The sequence below is a fragment of the Euprymna scolopes genome, chromosome 18 (assembly GCF_053919585.1).
Source record: "Euprymna scolopes isolate OS-2025 chromosome 18, ASM5391958v1, whole genome shotgun sequence".
In the NCBI taxonomy this organism is placed as follows: domain Eukaryota; kingdom Metazoa; phylum Mollusca; class Cephalopoda; order Sepiida; family Sepiolidae; genus Euprymna; species Euprymna scolopes.
This window is the reverse complement of record NC_136499.1, coordinates 45951501-45971913: the sequence shown is the minus strand read 5'-3', so window position 1 is coordinate 45971913 and position 20413 is coordinate 45951501. Positions and strand designations below refer to the sequence as shown.

General features: G+C 36.2%; 2 protein-coding genes across 3 annotated transcripts in view; one reads left to right on the top strand and one right to left on the bottom strand.

Annotated features, from left to right (window-relative positions):
- Positions 1-20413, top strand: part of LOC145297612 (acetylcholinesterase-like) — a 1140889-nt gene that overhangs the window by 851233 nt on the left and 269243 nt on the right. The gene's annotated exons all lie outside the window — the stretch shown is intronic.
- Positions 11776-13884, bottom strand: LOC145297610 (tektin-3-like). The gene has a single exon (XM_080143674.1). The coding sequence runs from the start codon at positions 13269-13271 to the stop codon at positions 11865-11867; it is 1407 nt and encodes a 468-aa protein (XP_079999800.1). The 5' UTR covers positions 13272-13884; the 3' UTR covers positions 11776-11864.

The window sequence follows — 20413 nt, the reverse complement described above, 5'->3', positions numbered from 1 at the left end:
TAATGGAGCAGCCGCTCTAAGCGCTACCAAAGAGTTAGGGCTCCTGTACTATCAGTCGGAAACAGCAGCCAGGAACTGTCAATCCGGTACCCTCAATCCATTAGGCAAAGCCAGCCCAGTCCAACTGCACCGACATATATGGCACTGAAGCACCCCACTGTGTCCAGTTTAGGGGGATGGGATGTGGCGGAAGTGGGGAAAAGCGGCATTCATTGCCCTAGTCAGGAAACAAGGTCAACCACTGGGTGATTCAGACGAGTCTCTGTGATAGTACCTCTACACCTGGCCAATAGGCAAAGAAGGAGTATGAAAGCCGGGCGATAGACAGAGGTCTATCTCCTCCTTAAGCAGTTTAGGTTTGCCAACCGGTGATTTATTTGAGTCACCAGCTCTAGGAAGGTTGTCGTCCAGGACTGAAGAGGCCTCCCTCCCCTAGGTTTAGCTTCAGAGTTTTCCTTCTCCTAGACGGATGACATGGGAAGACCTACGGGTCCATCAGCTCCGAGGGGGTTCGCTCCGCGCCTGGGTCCTAAGCCAGATATTTCTGCGACCCCGCATGGGTAGTTAATATTTATTGGTTATTTAGGTTAATATCTCCTGGAAAAATCGGGCATTTAGGTTAGCTTCTACAGAAATATATATATATATATATATATATATATATATATATATATATATATATATATATATATATATATATATATATATTAAATAAAAATTACAATTAAATTTACCAAAATGATCCAAGATGGTAAAATTAAAGTATATTATAAATATTAAAGAATTAATATTTATAAAGTTATCTCAGCCAGATGTAAAAGCTCGATAAAAACAAATAGAAAATAGAGCTTATAATACGAGCAAACAGTTAATAAAACATGTTAAAAACACTTTGAAATGTGTTCAAAAACATAGTTAATCTGAAAAGAAAACACTAGATAAGTGGATAGTCCTTAATCCGCGGAGTTTCGAAGAAATACTTTCCTTCTCATCAGAGGGTAGGAATTAGCAAAATGCGGGATCGGATTTTGCATGCAAAAGTATTTGATGAAACAACAAATAAGTCAAAGATCTTACTTGAAAAATAAAAAAAAGTGAAGCAGAGGGAATATGGTGAAGAAAAAGGTGATTACACATGAATGGATAGTCTGGTGGAAGATAAATAATCCAGTGATGGTAAAATCCAAATGTATAACTTCAAGAAAGTTAAAAGAATTTCCATTTTCACAAGTAAAATCCAAATGCAAATCCAAATACACATAGACTAATATATATATATATATATATATATATATATATATATATATATATATATATCGCTCTACTCCTCCCTTCCCACCTCTCTTTTGTGTTTAATTTTTATGTTTTATTTATTTTATATTTAAATCATTTTTTTCCTCTCAAACAACATCGCCATTTCTGGTCATCTTTTTCTTTCTTCAATACTCCTTTTCCGTTTCTTTCATTTCTTTATTTTTCTTTCGCTTTTATTTCTCCTGTATTCATATAATTACAGCTCAGTCCGACAGAAGTTGCAAAACAGCTTCTCTTCTTTATGAAAAATAAATAAATAACGCGCCAATAACCTTCACTAGTCATTTGTTTTACGACCAACAAAATGGCCGGCACTTTTCTACCGCGAAGGCTGCGTGCGATACTTTTATTTGCCTTTATTTCTCACTAAATACTAACATCGCAATAATCACTTCCTAAACAGTGCGATTGAACTTAAACACTCCGCAAAATTTGGATATTATTTACCGAGTTTACTAGTCATTAAACATTGCGTATTAATCTAGCTGAAAACAGCTAAATTTCGCATGTGGAGTTCACAGTAGAAAAGTACAGACCATTTTCCTGATTTTAAAACAATCGGGTGAATGCAGTGTGACGTAATTGTAGGCGGAGTTAAGAAAAATTATTTTAAAACGCAGCAAAAGCGAGCTAAAAAAAAACAAATAGAGGCTACGACAAGCAACTTACATATTTCAATTTATTTCATTAGTTTATTTATTCATTTATTATTTTATAGAAATCGCTCCAGAAAAGACATGAAACCAATTGAGGTAAAGAGCTAAAAAAAATAATAATAACGCTGCAATCTAAAATAAAAATCTAACGTTAAGTGACACATAGATTTAGACCCAGAAAAACAGCAATTTATCTCCTTTGTCAGAAACGTGAATTATGGAATATGAAGACTAAAGGAGACAATTTATTCATGACTTATGTATATATCACTCGGGACATATATGACTCCACCTGTGATAAATCGACTTCCGTGTTCGAATACATCCACTTCCACGGACTATTATTATTCCTATTTACTTGCCTCCCCACAAGGGCAAAGTTAGACACAAGTTCGGTTTTAATGTGGGGAAAATCCAGCTCGTAAAAAAGGGTCACTCTAAATTGGAACAAAAATAAAAATTGCCTCAGTCATGAAGGATTTCTCCTCCACTGACCGAGGACGGAAAAGGTGAAGTACAGTATCAAAACAGAGTTCATTAGGTATATAGGAAATCAAATAGAACATGCATAAAAAAATACATTCTGAAGCGTCAAACGCAAAACAAAAAATAATAAACAATTTAAAATTAATGTTTATTGATGTATTTAGGCGAAGAAACTCGCCCTTGTCAAAATTTGTTTTGTTTTTTTTTTTTTTTTTTACGCCTTATGATGATACTTTTACGCGGTACAAAATAAACGGTTTGTTTGTTTTGGGGGGTTTTTTTTTTTCTTATATGGTCCAGGAATGCACATAGCGTGTGCTATACGAATAAAAGCGTTGATAAGTAGAAAATCAAATAGAACAAGTGTATGAAATACGTTTTGAAGCCATCCAATGACAAAAAATTTAAAAAATTTAAAAATAATTTTTATCGATATATTTCGGCGAAGAAACTCGCCTTTGTCAGTATTTTTTTCTTTGTCTTCTTACGCTTCATCATGATACATTTAGGCGGAACATGTCCGTTTATAGTTGATCAACGGTTTGGTTTATATAGTCCAGGAATTCACATGGCGTTTGCTAATAAATTAATTGGTTGGTCTCGTGTTTGAAGGAGTTGGTAAATAGGATATATATATATATATATATATATATATATATATATATATATATATATTTATATATATATATATATATATATATATATACTAAGCATTATCGATTTCATGCAACAGCCTGACGAAGCCTCACAAGGACGAAACGCGGAAAATTCGGTGTAGTTTAATTTCCATATATATCTTCAAAACTTATTGCCAAGCTACTTACGAGTATCGAACACTGTCAAAGTAAATACTGAAAATAGTTACATAAAATTCTATGTAGATATAAAAATAATAATAGCCAGAGAGCTGAAAGGGGGTATGGAAGATCAAGAAAATCAAAATAATACCTATAATAGTAGAAGCACTAGGAACAATCCCCAAAAACTTTTTTTTTAAAAAGGGGGGGGGAGAAATTGGAATCAAAGGAATTGAAAAATACAACGAACACCAATCATGAAAACAGCTGAAATATTAAGAAAACCCCTTGACTGTGGAAACTAACACACAGGAGCAACAAGTGTGGGACAGACAAAATGCTGCAAAGGCAAAACATGAAACGCTACATGGAACCAAGAACACTGAAACCGCATATCTATAAGTTCTCTAACCCAACGCTACCTTCATTGCCACATCACCGACCCTCCCCCAAAAAAAGAGCGAGACCAAATAACCAAATAGTCAAGGATGAAGAAAAGACCGATGAACTGACCAGACCTCGGCCGAATAAGTGCGAAGAGAACTAGGACCTTGGGGAGGCTTATTGCCACTCAAATCCCAGAAAAGACCAATAGCTGCTGCCAACGAGAAATCAAATGGCACGAAGGTGTTGCGATAATGCAAATTTATTTGCAAATGTTATCGAAAGAGGTGGAGAGTACTGGAAACCTTGGGAGACTTGTTGTCACTCAGCTTCCAGTGAATACTACAGGCTGCTTTCAGGGAAAGACCTCTGAAGACCTGTTTGAAAGCTCCTTGTAAGCTAATAATATATGATGTTATATGATATTATATATACATAATTTCTTATATTTGATATCGGTTTATCATCAAGTTTTTACAAGAAAGTATTTACTTGAAAATGAATGACGTCATAAAGTATGAATAACAGCTTTTGGTGACTTCTGTAAAAAAAAATTAATTCATTTGAAAGTGCAAATTTAATATCATTTCTTTTTACTTTCTGGTACTTATTGGCAGTTTTGCAGTAGATCTTGCATTTACTCTCAACATTCTCGTAACTCTCGCTTCCCTTACATTCCATGAGCTATTTTTCTGACAAAAGGGGAAGAATTGCTGTTTTCTGGGTCGGAATATATCCGTCTAACACCTCGCGTTGTTTATCATGTGCTCATTTCATGGCATTTAACCTCCTTATATTAAGTGGTTTCATGCCTTGTATGGAGCAATATATTGTAATATATATATATATATATATATATATATATATATATATATATATATATATATATATATATTAACTTAAGAAAAGGTATGAAGCCACTAAGATACAAAGAGCTTAAAATACCCGAAAATACAAAATAAGACTTTATCTGCATGATCGTTAATATGGCAATTCCACAGAATGACGACAATCCAATAAAGTCTGGTGGTATCGTCAGGTACTGCGGGGCGCTCTGGGCAAATGGTAATGTTGGCCCCGAAACCATGTCTGAACCCAGAGTCATCATCTGATAATGGCATTGTTGGAAGCAATGCTCATTTACAAGTAACAATTATTGTTTATATATATATATATATATATATATATATATATATATATATATATATATATATATATATATATGCTACGTTGTTGCTCTATAATAAAGGGTTGGGTGTGTTTGTTGCGTCATCTCTAATAATGGATTGGAAGAGATGACGTGTTATATCATATTTTTATGTTAATCGTGTGTGAGTGACATGTATTTTCAGAACCTACCTCTGCTTCTTCGATGTTGGATCATCTGGAAATTTCTCGTACTGGAGGGAGACTTGATACCTGTTTTTGATGAAGATTCAATCACTCCAAGACAAGGAATTAGTTCTATAGTTTTTATTTCACTTTCTCCAGATGTCCTGCAGAAGGTGGAAGTGAAATCGGCCTCTGTGGGTTCTTCTTCTACACACGTCAGCGTCCGCCCCCCCCCCGTGAAGAGGAGGAGACAACTGGAAGCCGTCCGTTGTCTTCTGAGTCCAACTCAAATCTCAACGATTCAGCTAACCTAATCACATGACTCGCACGCAATCCAATCAGCTGATCTTAACTTCCGGTCAACGTGTCTACACTAGAACTCACCTCTTCCTCTCTCTCTCTCTCTCTCTCTCTCTCTCTCTCTCTCTCCTTCTCTCTCCCTTTCTCTATTCCTTAACATATATATATATATAGGGAGGGAGAGAGAGAGAGAGAGAGAGATTTATTCATTTATTCAACAAGGGTGATACATCAATTAGGGATGTAGGGCAAGTGAGAACTTTTTATGGCATGTTATTTCGAAGCCTAATGCTTTTCATTAGAAAAGGAAAAAAAGATGCTAGGTAACATAATAGGGATGCTTAAGTCTAGCGATGATAAGAAGCATTAGATTTCGAAATATCATGATATAAAAAGTCTTCACTTACCCTACATTCCTAATTGATGTATGCCCTTATTGAATAAATGAATAAACCTGTATGTATTAATATATAGTATTATATCATTTTCTTTCTTTATTGATATATATATATATATATATATATATATATGTTCGTGTGTATGTATATTATCTAACGACGATACGCATTGTATGCATACACGACGTATGGTTATTATGAATGCTATACATGTACAAATAATGTGTGCGCGCGTATGGGTGGGCGGTGAAAGCTTTTACTTTTCAATTTTTCCATTCTGAAAGTTTTAGTTTTCCAAATTCTTCTGGTGTACTTAATCGCATCCAAACAATATTTTTCTTTTCTTCCTTCACTGTTTCTTCAAGTGTTGTTGCCGCTCGACTGAGCGGTAGCTTCCCTATAATTTATCTTATCTTCCATTTCTATTTCGTGTTCCTTCTTTTCTTACCTTTATTGCCACGCGTCCTCGAATTAATACAAGGGGCTTTGTCCGTTCGATATCGAAAAAAAAAAATGTCGCCCATAAGCTTGAAATCACATTTGTATCGTTGGATACAAACACAAACGAATACGAACAGGTTGGACGGCGTCGGTTTTTTTAGATGCGTTCATGGCATATCAAATAAGAATCGAGGGTGACGATGGCTAAGTGGCTAACGACATAGACTGAAAACCTGGGTGTGCCAAGTTTAAATCCAGTTCGTTTCACAAAAATGCTTTCGTCAAACCCACCTTTGACCTTGTGTCTAACCACCTCCAAGAGAGATTAGTAAAATGTTGAATAAGAATCGCTACTTATGATCTAGGCTTTCACGCATTAGTTTGAAATGTCAAGCTTAAGTTTGTAAATTGCATTTTCGTGGTTCTGTAACGCTTAATTTTAAAGTAGAATTTATATAAGTGCCAACTTATCTATATAAGATGTTTTGTCCGTTTATGTTTAAGGTAAAATAGAACATACCCTTTTGTTCATGGCCGCCATATTTGAAATTGTGTACTGGTACGAATAAAAAAACAAAATTATATGTTAGGTCGTTTTCTTTTCTTGTTTTTTTTTTAATTCTTGTAAATAAATTGTTTTAATAATTTCTTTTAATTATCAGCAATTAATAAAATAAAACGCTTTTTATATAATTGAAAATGTTTAATTATATTTTTTTTAATTTTGAAAATGTTTTTAACAAATAATGAAAATATGTAAGAAAACATTTTAAAAATCAAATTATAATAAAAAATACACCATGAAAATCCTTAAGAGTTTATTATTTGATAATACTTTTAAAATATTCTTGAAAACAAATTATTATTCTTTGAGACCCCCTCCCCTGAAAAAAAATCCGGCCTAAAATGTAATGTAATAATTTTTTTTTTAACACAGGTTCGCGATTTCAGCCATGAGCAAGTGGAAAATTTTCAATTTTACCACATTTAAAGTAACATTTTCGTCGGCCTGTAACTATTATGTTTAAAATAAAAAAATTTTTATATACGTCCATTCGTGTATAGAAAACGTTTTGTCCGCCCGTTGATCGTTCTGTCACAGATGAGTTTGAAATATTATTTCTGATTGCTGATCGCGCAGATCTCTCGGACGCATCTTAAGCGTGCCCATTCTTGTTTCCTTCGTTTTGCCTTTTCTTCGCCGTTATTGAAAACAAAAAGATTTGATAATCCGATCAGAAAGCTGAACGATGAAAGCCAATCAAAATGCAAAGATTTAACCCCGCCTCTTCCACCTTCCGCCATTTTGAATATCAATACTGATATCTTTTTGATTCCTTATTTTGTACTCGTGAAGTTAGCTGCAAAATCCGCAACTTGAATTCTTTTTGGTTCCAAGCTGTATCCTTTTTCATTTATATCTTTGCTTTTATTTATTTAATGTCGCATGATTCGCTGCAGTTTGTGACTATTTTTCTCAACGATCTTTTGCGCATTTGTGTTCGTTTCTTAAATATGTCTCATATATAGACTAGCAGGGAACCCCAACGTTGTCTGGGATTTAATGGTGATCAACGAATGTTTCACACTCCCATATTTTTATTGTCATCAGAATCGATGAAATCGGCCATTTTTCAATCAAATCGATTGATTGCTTGCTCGAGTTAGGGGCCCATCGCGGTGCACCGAGAGAAAGCTTCGCATGCCTTCTCGCAGTTACTTACTCTATAATATATTGTAGGCTACATTGCACTGTAGAGAACCTACTATTGATTTTATAATATTATTTTTATATATAATTCTTGAATTGATTTTTATATATATCTTCAATTAAAGTCAAGCATCATGCTTCAGTTGTGTTTTAAACAGAGACATTCATTTCGAACGCGTCCCTGTCATATCAGAGAACCTACTATTGATTTTATATGCACGGCCTTACTGCTTGTGTGGTGATAATGTTTTGAATTTAAGTTTAAAATAACAAAAGGCAAGTATCATGCTTCAATTGTGCTTTAAACAGAAACATTCATTTCGAACGCGCCTCTATCCCACCAAAGGACCTACTGTTGATTTTATATGTTGGGCCTTTCGGCTTGTGTGATAATAAAACTTCTCAAATGCACTTGTGATGTTAGGCTGTGTAAGGTATTAACTTTATTTAAAATCGCCTGTTCCTTCTTTCGTTTAATTATTTCGATTACAGATTATCGATACTTATCGAAGACATTCCGATGCAAAGCCTATCTAAGATCGCTGATTGGTACATAAAGTACCTTAGTGTGTTATTTCATAAAAATCGGCTCAGCTGTTTTCGAGTCCATAGGGAACGAATTCACACAGACACAAACACACACAATTCCTTTTATATAATAGTAGAGATCTAAGTGTACCACTACTGTCGGTAATTGCGGCTTACTTCATGCTTATTTTTGTAAACGCTTATATTAGTTTGGTGCATAACTGTTCACTGATTTAAATTTTCATCTTGAAAATTTTTAAAAAACTGGAGATTTTTAAAACTGTTTATTCATAACAATAACGACCTTTGCTCACTATAACTTGATTCCATCTGTCCACAAGCTTATATATGCCTCACTTGTAAAATTCTATAGGTTTCTTTTCTTTCAATCCTTTTCGCCACAATCAAAGCATACGTACGTAAGGGACTACTATTTGGGTTCATGTCTGACAGGAGGCTATGTGGAGTTGAGCAGCGAGATGTCTGTTCGCATTACATTCAAACTACTGCAGATTATTAGAGGAAAACAGAAAGCAGGAATGAGATTTCAGTGTCTAGCAGTGTTTAGCAGTCTGGGGGGAAGAAACTATTAAAGCAGAAAGCTACCGACATATGAAATTATGTTCAATCTTCTCTGGTTGGTGTTAACGTAAAGCTATCTAAATAGTTTTATAATCCTTGAAATAAGCGATAATTAGAGGAAGATAGGTTAAAAGAATATGCAGGATGGGGCAATAGGTGTCTCCCAGCAAATTGTCCTGAGATTTTTTATCAGCAGTGAAATATTGCAAAATAATATGAATAATAATATTATTACGCTTGTCACTGCGACCGTTATAATTACATTCATAAACATACTTTAAAATAAAAATGGAATATTCCAAATCTTACCAACCGTTATTATACTGAATTCTCTCATGAAAATGGAATATTGCAAGTCAGTGTCTGGTGGGTACAGATCAGAATGGTCATAAGGTATTTATCGCCAGCGGGTGTATGGTCGGTACAGATCGCAATACTCATAAGTTATTTATCGCCAGCCTGTGTATGGTTGGTACAGATCACAATACTCATAAGTTATTTATCGCCAGCTAGTATTTTAATAATCAAAAAAAAATGTTATAAATTAATCATGTTTAAAAAATGACAATTAAGAAGAGCGCATTCAGTCTTTGACAGATTATGCATACTCACGAGGGGGTGCCTGTGCGTGAGATTTTTGTGGCAGGAGGTGTGTAATATCCAACCAGACCTCTCCTGAGTCGACATTGTTAAATACCAGTCGCAAGTGAAGAGTGTACAGGACGACTTGAAACAAATGCCGAGATAAGCGGAGAGTATATTCAGCGCTTAGAATTCTCAATTGGTTACCCATCTGGTACTAACCAGGCTCAATGTTGCTTAACTTCGGTGCTCTGACGAGAACCGTTGTTTCAACGTGATTATGCTGTATAGTAATAATGCAATGCATAAAATAAATTACAAGAGTTTAAATGACGTTTTAACAAACCGGCAAAAACCATTGCAACGACCTGTAAACGTTTGTTTTAACCAAGATCGCATACACATCTTGAAAATAAATTCCTCTTTTGTTTTGTTTTGTTCTGCTTTTTGTTCTTGTTGCTTTTTAGAAAGATCTCGCCGCTTATCAAGGCCCAAAAGCCATTCGAGAATGAGGGTTAAAAATGTCTGCGAAGAGCTTGATTATTTAAAGAGGCAACTCAACAATAAATAGTTCACATTGGAATTGAAAATGACCATGTTGTAGTCAGCTAGGTAGCAATCCTGCGGAATTGTATTGCACATGATGACATTTAAAGGGGAAAAAACTGTTCGTGAACGTCCAAACTATTGATAAATTTTACCTATTTGTTTATTTATCATAATCACTTATGTTTGAATTCATGCTTTGAAACGTGACATTAATCATAAATTTTATGACATCACGTTAAACCTATAATTAATTTGGAATAACTTTGGAATTCCATCCCTGTTTCTTTGCTTCCCTGACTGTACTAATCTGCAGTAGTTCTATAATTAATCGGTAAATTTTTACATTAACTGCAACTCACCATTCACATTCGAAATGACGACTTGTTGAGGTTTTCGGATATGCTGACAACGAATATTACAGTTAAATTACATAACCGAGCAGTTAGTAATGCGCATACGTGTAACTGAAGCAGACAACAAAGCAAATACTTGTTCACCATCCTCCTTTCAAAAAGGAAAAAATGTGGTGTTTATTCCGAAAGCTGTTATTAACATGGGGAGGTTGGGCGTATTTATTCCGAAAGCCGTTCTTTACATAGGAAGGTTGGGATGTTTATTCCGAAAGCTGTTACGTATGCTCAGTGCTAATTCCTCAATTGTGAAAAAAAATAGCTGCCAGAAATTATATTAGCTTTTACGTTGGGTATCCTATGTTTTCATATCAGCCCTAGATTTAACTGCGATCTCGTTGTGAGCATACCCAAAAACTTATAAAAGTCGATATCATGAATATGAACGATGAGTTTTAGTTAATGTAAAAAAAAAAAATACCAATTAATTTAATTTCTTTCGTTTGATTCTATTTAAAAGAAAGTCCAAATAAGTCAGTTGGTAGAACACTGGACTATTTAGAACAGTTGCGAAAAATATGTGAAAAAGATTAAGAGTCATTTGGAATCGAAGTGAAGACTGCTAATGAATGAAGGAATCAAATAGAAATAGCTAATGAAAAAAATCTTAAGTAAAAAACCCTTAAATGTGGAAACCAACTAATATAAACTATGAACACTAATCAGGCACCTGAAAGTGTCAACAAAAATTTTTTAAAAAACGGCATGAAATGAATACCTCTGTGCCCGAAAGAAATGAAAACTGTAAGCCCTTCACCATTCCATTCAAAAACGTTCCTTCAGTCATAATCGAAACCGAATCCAAAACTTATGAAGAATTCTTGATAAAATTATTTATTAAAAAAAAAAAGATGATTTAAGTGCCATCAGCTATAGTCGAAACCGAAACCAAAACTTATGAATAATACTTGGTAAAATTATTTATGACAAGAAATAGAACATAATAATTAAACGACCCGGATGTAACTGTAACACACAAAAGAACACCCACGCTATCGTATTAATATATAGATTATAATAACAAGCCAAGCATGCGCTGTCCCCTTCTATGAATCACTAATGGTACCCCTATAATGCTCTCTAGGGCTGGGAGGATGGCATTTTGGAAAAAAAATTACTTTCACCATGACTAATATTTCTGCAAAATTCCAAAGAATATCCAAGGCGTGGTTATTGAGAAAAGTACGAACAAATGAACGGACGAATGGGAGTGAATTACTAGGTCCAATCCTTCCTTTTTCGGAGGACTACCACCAGCAACAACAACAACAACAACAACAACAATAATAATAATAATACAAATAATAATAATAATATCCAGTGTTTTACTTTTTAAATCTGCAGAAATAACAAAAGATTAAATAAATTTACTCGAAAGTAGTTCCGTTCGGATTTTACAATTTAGAATTGGAAATATCTGATTCCAGATTCACTCGGATCCCACAAACGGAGACAAGTGGAAAAGTCTTTCTCATCGACCGGACTTTCTCTTGGTCAATAAACAAAGTGTTCTTTTTAATTGCAATGTCTTCCTCTAAAGTCGATTTCATCTGGTGGAGCTGCTCCAAATAGTCCCCGGATGTGTACAAATCACCCTTTAAATCGATCTTGAGCCCATCAATCAACGCATCGATCCGCTTTTGGTCTTCTTGGTATAACACCACGTGGTCGCTATTTATTGTCCTGCGGGTATTTTCCATGTAACCTTGCAAGCCGTTGATCCGATGTTTGACGGCGCCGAGTTGACACTGCATCTTGACCATCGCCTCTCGCGTTTCGTTGATTCTCTCAACTATCTGCTTATTCGTCGTGTTCCAGGCCCGCAAGATTTGGGTGCACATGTCATCGATCAAAGTCTCCAGTGAATCACTCAAGGTCTTGGACGGCATTATTTCTTTCCGGCATCGTTGAATGTTGGCTGTTGCCGATTTCAGCCAGGCCACTTGATCTGACGCTAAATTCCCGTGGTCAATCTTGCCCGCCGGTAGTTCGGTATCATGTAGCTGGTTTTCTTTCTCTATGGTGTCCACCTCGATTCTGTGAAGAGCGTCTCGGGTGTGTTCCTGCTGCTTCGAGATCAGCTTTGTGGAGTCCTGAAACATGAGCTGGTAATTCTTTATGATATCCACTTCGGAAAGTAGTTCTTTTTCAACCAAGTCATGTGCCAAATCAATGCCTTCTCTTTTATCTCTCTCAAACAGGCAATGCTTGCTGATCTCTAGATGGCGTTCAAGTTTTTCGAGAATTTCTACGATTAGGTTTTTTATTTTTGCCAGTTTTTCGTGTTCGTCTAACAAAGCTTTATATTCTCCACGGACTTCGTTCTTCTTCAGGTGGATGTCCAAACTCCGGTTAGAATTCCCCTTTCTGGAATCCTCATCCATTTTGTCGAGCTTCTTCTGTGTCTCTTTACGCTTTTCAGTGCCCGTTTGTATAAGTCTATCAACATTCTCACACAAGATGTCAGCCTTGCTGTGTCTGTTGCTATTCCAGCTCTCCCATTCGCACGATGTGTACTGCGTATTCAAGGGAATGGGCTCGTCCTGATGCATCGTCGGTACCAATAAAGCACCAAACTTCTTATCAGATGAACCCGACCCGGTGACATCATTATCCTCTTCCGGGCTCATCGGTTTGTTCTCGTTGGGTTTCGATTCCAAGTCATCCGTATTGGATTTTTCTGAAAGAACTTGTTCTGAACAGATCGTGCGGGGAAACGGAGACTTCCATATCGGGGGTTGTCGTTCATCACACTTGGACAAGATTGCTGCCGGCGCAGACTTGGGTTTGACATGTGCCATTGTTCGAAAGACTCTCAATGGAAACTTAACATATAATTCTGTTCTTCACTTAGTATGTCTATAGTTTGTTCTTAATCCTTTGGATTTTATCTTTAGAAACAAGTTTCTGTGTTCGGTTGAACGATCAGAAAAAGGTCCCTTTTTAACTCGCTTCTCAACGAGGGGCGGATGTAATATGAGGCCAATTTTATATCGGATATATACACATCTCCACAAAAAGGGATGTTTCAGTCTAGAGGCATATCGTTCGCCAATTAGTGACAAAAAATACGTCAAAAACTCAATTGTTTTTTTCTTAATGACGTCACACATTTAAGAGACGCAATAATTAAAACTAAATCAGACAAAAAGACGTTAGATAAATTAAGAAATCATTTTGGAAACCAAACTCGATGCTAGAAGATTTATTATTATTTATCTTTTTTATATTCTTAATAAATTAAAAGGTACTTATGCATTTAACGAACCAGATGTAAGTCAGCGTTCGGCTCGGAATTCTCTGGGGCATGATGTCAACAGTCGGATAAAGCCGATGCAATAACAACAACGCTAAGTAAAAGAAAAATAAAGTAAAATTTTAAATGTAGAAACATCAACAGAAAAAAAAACAGACAAAAAACAACAACCTTCCGTTCATTTATATATTTGTACTAGCGGGGGTGCTCGGCGTTGCCCAAGTGTTTGCAAAAAAGTGGTAGTAGGTAGGCAGGCTTGAACCGTACCGCGAAAGATTAAAAGAACGTGAAAAAAAGAGTTGGTAATTAAATAAAATGGTAGAAAGATAGGGGAGGGATCGAACGCGATAACATGGGGGTAAGAAATCCTCCTCGCTTACCATTACGCCATAGCGCATAGCGAAATGAGTTGGTAATTAACTTAAGAACCATGCACGCGCAAAAATGAAAGTTGCTTTTTAAATCTGTCCGGAGCCCTGTTAAGTTTCTCGCTTTCTTCCGTTTTATTTATTTGTTTCCCCACGTAAGCATCGTATTTAATGTTGGGGGATACCAGCTCTCCCAAAAAGGGGGAAACTCTAGCAGTATCCAAATAAATAGTAATTGTCTCAGTATAAAGGATTTCCCCTACATTGACCAAGGACCAATTACAGAACAGATACTATCCATCTGTAAAGTCAGGCGGTTACGGTTGCGTTCGATTAGTTTCGCTTTATTTATACGAAAAACAAAAAGGAAAATTTCGAAACGATCGATCAAAATAAAGATAGAGACGATTCCGAAACGATCGATCAAAATAAAGATAGAGACGATTCCGTTTGCGAATTTTAAATATTTTAATCTAGGAAGTATAAGAAAACTTCTCCCGGAATCTAACCGACGACGCGAGAACCCCCAACCAAAACGCCTTTCGTGGACCAAACGCTCGTGCCCATTTTGTATTTTGTATATTAGACTAGCTTGGGTGCCCGGCGTTGCCCGGATGTTTGGAGGTGTGTGTTGAGCAAAAAGGAAAAAAAGTAGTTGTAGGCAAGCAGGCTCGAACCCGTACCGCGAAGGAGGAAAAGAAAGTGAAAAAATTGTCGTTTTTGCCGTTGCGTCCATCGCCAAACCGGAAGTAGTGAAGGGTTAAATTAGGGCTAGTCAATCGAAAAGAGGGAATGACTTTCGAAAATATCGGCTTGTAGAAAAGTTCCCAGTTGAGGGTGAAGGAATTAATGTTTTTAGCCAATTTTTCGATATCTGTCGTTCGAGGGGCCGAGTTCAAATGCATACATACATACATACATACATACATACATACATACATATATTTAAACAGATAGGTGAGATTTATATTATAGATTAACTGTTTGAAGAAAATGTCTTTTTGTGTGTCAAGTAAAGAAATTTTAAACAAAAGTTTCTTTTTAATGAAAAAAAAAATTATTTTTAATAAATAATAGTTACTAAGTTTTTTGGTACTTGTGTACTTATTGAACCGTGCTGAAATTATAACGTTATTGTTTGGAAAGGCATTCTTAACATGGGGAGAGGAGGGTGGTTTGTAACTATTCTGTACTTGCACCTGATAATTCAATAAAAAAGATATCGTAAAGCTTTAATTAAAATTAAAAACATTATTAAGAAATATCGTGGTTCAATAAGTGCACAAGCACCTTTTGTTTTTGTTTTTTTTGTTTTTTGTTTTTGTTTTTTTGTGGGTCCGATAGAGAATTTAAAGTATTTTTATACTTTAAGAAAAAGTGAGAGACTTCTTTTTTTGTTTTGTTTTTTGACAAGTATTTGTGCAAAAAAAACAAAAAAAAACTGGTATACTTTTTTTTTTTTTTTTTTTTTTTGTCGAATCCTTGCGAGTAGTTGAATTTTTTTTTTATACTAGAAACATTTTTCTCGGGAGGGTGTATTTTCTTCAGACTTTTGGAGAGCGTCAGACGACAAAGTGGACGGAGATGACATAGCGGATGTGATAAGAAGCTTATTACCAACCTAGTAGCTTTCGGCGACGTGAGTTAATATGGAGTCAAAAGGCTGTCTACCAAATTTTTGTCTCCAGATGACCTCTAAAAGATATGTGTCCAGAAGCTCCCGGTTGGTTCCGCCTCTTATTTATTGCGTTACTTTGCTTCCTTCCAAATCCGATCCACACGATTTGTTGTTGCCTGTGTTACAGGGTCTACGAAGTAATAGCTGTAGCTCACCGTTAAATGGTGATATCACTCTCCTACCACTATATGCCCTCCAAAAGTCTGATACGACCGTGGTCCCCGGCAGAATGTATTTTTTATTAGTGGAAGGAGGGTTTCCGCATTCCTATTTGGTACGCTCACCAAGAAACCCTCCTTATCAGCGGGGTCGTATCCACCGAAGACCCAGACCAGTGTCAGAAGTCTGCCGCCGTTATGTTTTGGTCAGTTGAAGATTAACTCATTGATCTCAACCGTATGGCCTGGGCCTCCTATCTGCCGAGGATTCCTGAGAAAATAATCCCGGCAAATGTCTCGCAGGATATTCTTTCAATCAACAATTGTGTGGCATGAGCGCAACCTACATTCGCGCTGGAGGTTTCTTGAAGTCGCCATCTTGAACGCCTACAGGTAAATACTTTTCAGGATGCAAGCGATCCTCAGTCGCGATTTGACAAGGAAGTTCCCTGTTCTTATAGATATCCAACGGCGACACTTTAGGTTATTGCATCTCCAGCCGTTCCCGTCCGTGAGGTTTGATCCCTTGGCTACTATGCATTCCTGGATGCAGGTTGAGCACTTCATCGACTCTGCCATTAATTTTCTTTGCTGGCAAAGCTGTATCACAGTCTCCTGGGTCTGGAGCTGGTCAGATAGGATGGTCAAGTTCATTGTCTCTATTATTTTAGCACCAGCGTTTTTTGAAGCGTTAGCGTTTCTTGAATTTAAAGTAAGAAACGATGGAGTTTTCTGTTTCTTTCTTTCTTTCTTTTTATCTCTTTCAATTAGTATTGGAATTCTCCTCTGCTGCTCCGGCGGACTGGCGCGCGCGCACGCGCTTCGAGTTGAAACTCAGCGCGCGGCGTTGTGATTGGCTGATCGGCAACTTACGTCAGACAGCAGCTAGACCCAAGCTGTTGACGTCGTGTTCCGGTAAAATCCGAGTCGAACACTGAGTTACGTCTGGTTCATTACATGCATACGTACCAATTAGAATAATATAAATCAAATATTTCGGACAACTCGGGTCTTCATCAATGAGTTATAGATATTTCTTTTTTTCTTCTTCTTCGTTGTCGAATTATGACGACAAACGCCGAAGATGTCAAATAAAGACGGTTATTAATGTACAACGCCGGTGACATGTGTATAATGTCTTGTTTTGATTCTTTTTACTATTTTATAAAAGTATTAAACAAAGATGGGTCATCCACTGAGCTTGGGTTAAATAATTAGTACTAACAAAATGTGAGTTTGAAAACCTAGTTAATATATGAAAATAATGATAATAAAATAAAAAAAAATTGAATTTGTTCACTTATATATCTCTCTCTTTCTCTTTCTCTCTCTCCTTGTCTCTCTCTATCCTTCTCTCTCTCCTTGTCTCTCTCTGCCTTCCTACCTACCTACCTATCTACCTATTGCCTCTGTTTAGCCTTGAGAGATAATTCAGTCCCTGTATAAAGGTGACTAGTATAGTTCTGAAGCAAGAGTTGCGCAATCACCAACAACACCTCTTCTGAGTCGACACTGTCTGATATCAGTGACAAGACATCCGGGATGACTGTAAACAATACTGAGATAAGCAGAGAACGTGTACAACACCTAGTATTCCTAAATGGCCGCCCATTTTAGTACTGACCACGCTTAACGAAGCTTAACTTTGGTGATCTAAAGCGTGTAAATGGGTGTTAGTGCATTTTGTGAACCATATGTCTGTGTACGTGCGCTTGGGTTTGTCCGACATCTAACGTTCACCGTCGGATTATGCCGAGCGTCGCTGAACAAATCTTTAAAAAGCTAAGAATGATAGATATCGTCTATAATAAGACCGGAAGTCAAACCGCGTACTGTGAGAGAGGGTGAGGGTGATAAATAGAAACTTAATAAAGATGATTCACTTCGTAAGTTAATTGCATTAGGATAATTGAAATGAAAGTTTTATCCCAAAATTGAGGAATATTTTATTATGTATTTAGCGTGATTCAAATATATAGAGAAAAATATTTTTTAAAACAAAATGTTAACAGCCTTAACCATGAATAAATTTAATAATAAATTTAAGGCTGTATCCTCAGTCCTAAAAGGCCATCATTACTGGGGATAACTCTCCCATAAGATGGGGGAAGGCTCGTTCATTGACACTTTTTTGGGAAGGCTTCAACTGCAATGGAACTCCAAGAGGTGATAATTCCTAGCTATATCTATACATGAAATCGACCATATGCTACATCCAGCCCTCGTATGAAAGTAATAAAGACAATTTCCCGTCTCTTCATGATACATCTTGCTGATTTTTATCCTATCCTTCGCCCATCGTTGAAGATGGGAGGTGACGGTGGTTTAGTGGTTAACGACACCGACTTACGACCTATGCCGCTCAAGTTCGAAACCAGTTCGTTCCACAGAAATCACTTTCACATACGATGTTAATGTGTTATTTATAAACCTTGTCTATTTAAAGAAATGCATTAAAATATGTGACAACCACAACAAAATGAAATCTGCCTGCACATCCCTCAACTATGAATCCGTCTGCACCTTCTTCGATAGTAGGTAAAATACCGATCCGTATTCAACCAATGGTACGTAATCGATCGTTTCCAATATGATATTATATTTCAGCATTATATAATCTAGAAAGGTTAATGCCAAAACATTCAAGGGGTGATTTTGTAACATCGTCCAGGAACCAACACACGCTGTGTCCAGTTTCAGTCCCAAAGATGACCAAGACAATGAATAGGAAATAACTCCAACTCGCTTTGTTCTTTGTTTCTTTCTTCACAACAGTTATTTCCTCAATCTCTCTTTACCGCTGTGGCGTCCTTCGTGAGATCGTCTTCTCGAGCGTTCTTTCATGTCTTGCACGCGATCACAAACGTTATCCACGTCTCTCACGTGATCGTTCTCTTTTTTATAGCCTTGTCTTCTTTCCCGGTGACGTCATTTTGCATGCATTTACATACGCACATCCGCGCAGTTATAATTTAAAGAACTATTGTGTTTAAAAAACGGCTTAGAAATCTAGTGAGCGAGACCCTTTTATCTCCCTACTTCCTCTTTCTCAAAGAAGCGACATTGCGAGTCTATCTCTGCTCTATCGTTATTATCATGACAGGTGCTCGACTGAGCTTCAATCTATGGTTCAGACCTACAGAATATTTGCATCAGACACTATTCTCTTATCAGTGCCTAAATCAAAATTCAATGAGCAAAGTTTCTTTCCTATAACTAACCGTCTATAGAATACAATATCGTAGGTCTACTCCTCAAATGATTATAACATGGTCGTTTTCCAGTCTAATGTAGACAAGTCCTTGTTGAGATGTACCCTTAAATAATCAAACACTACCCAAGTTCCACCATTACTGATCATGACAGTATTTTCTCACCGTTCACCTAACACTCATTAACTCTTATCCTCGAGTGGTACTTGGGCTTGGGATAAGTGGTGACCCTCCAAATAAAAAGAAACGTTAGATTTCAAATAGATTGATATGCCGTAACCAACTAAGCCAAAACAATTATTGAACCATTCACAATAGACATTGTATTTTGACATTAAATAATTTAAAATGTTGATATGCTGTAGCATACAAACCAATCATTATAGCGTCTAGGTTGACGCATGCGTACATATAAACGCTGGAACTGCCGTTTGTTGATAAGTGTGCGAGTATTGCCTGCAATAAGAGAATAAACACGTTCGCTTGACTGCAGCGCTAGGCAAAGTCTATGTCATTAAATCGAGAGCAGATTTAGTATCTGGCCCAGGGCCAGTGCAGGAGAGAATGTTGTAGATAAAATTGGCAAGACGTACAAATCAGACGAAATAACGATCCTTTGTAAATGTATGCTCATACGTGTCCGACTACATCGATGTGTGCGCAAAGGTAAACATAATCATTCTTTCCATATATATTTTATAACTTACTATATATATATATATATATATATATATATATATATATATATATATATATATATTATGTTTCATAGTTCATGGTGTTATATGAATCAGTATTATACCATCCGGGAGATACGAAAATGTGCGTATTTATAGAGTTAGATTAATGCGTAGATAAATAGATCACCATAGGTTCATTAGTTTTGGAGTTTAGCCTGTACAACGAAATGTTTATAAAACTACACACATACCTAATTATTTTATATATATTCTTATATAAATACATACATACACATATATATATATACAAATATATATACATATAGTTATACACATACAGTACTGTATCACAGCTCATCAGTGCGGCTAGACAGGTAACTGCCTCAAGCCAGAATCGAAACCCGACCGCCCGTACGACAGTCAAGGCTTTGAATCATTACGCTAATCAGCAGCTATATGGTGGAACTTCGGTACTGTTTGATTATTTGAGAGTAAATCTTAACAAGAACTATATATTTCTGTGGAAATATTTTTTATTCACTTATATTTTTTTATATACCAATCCTTATTGAAGAAGCTCAATGTAATTAC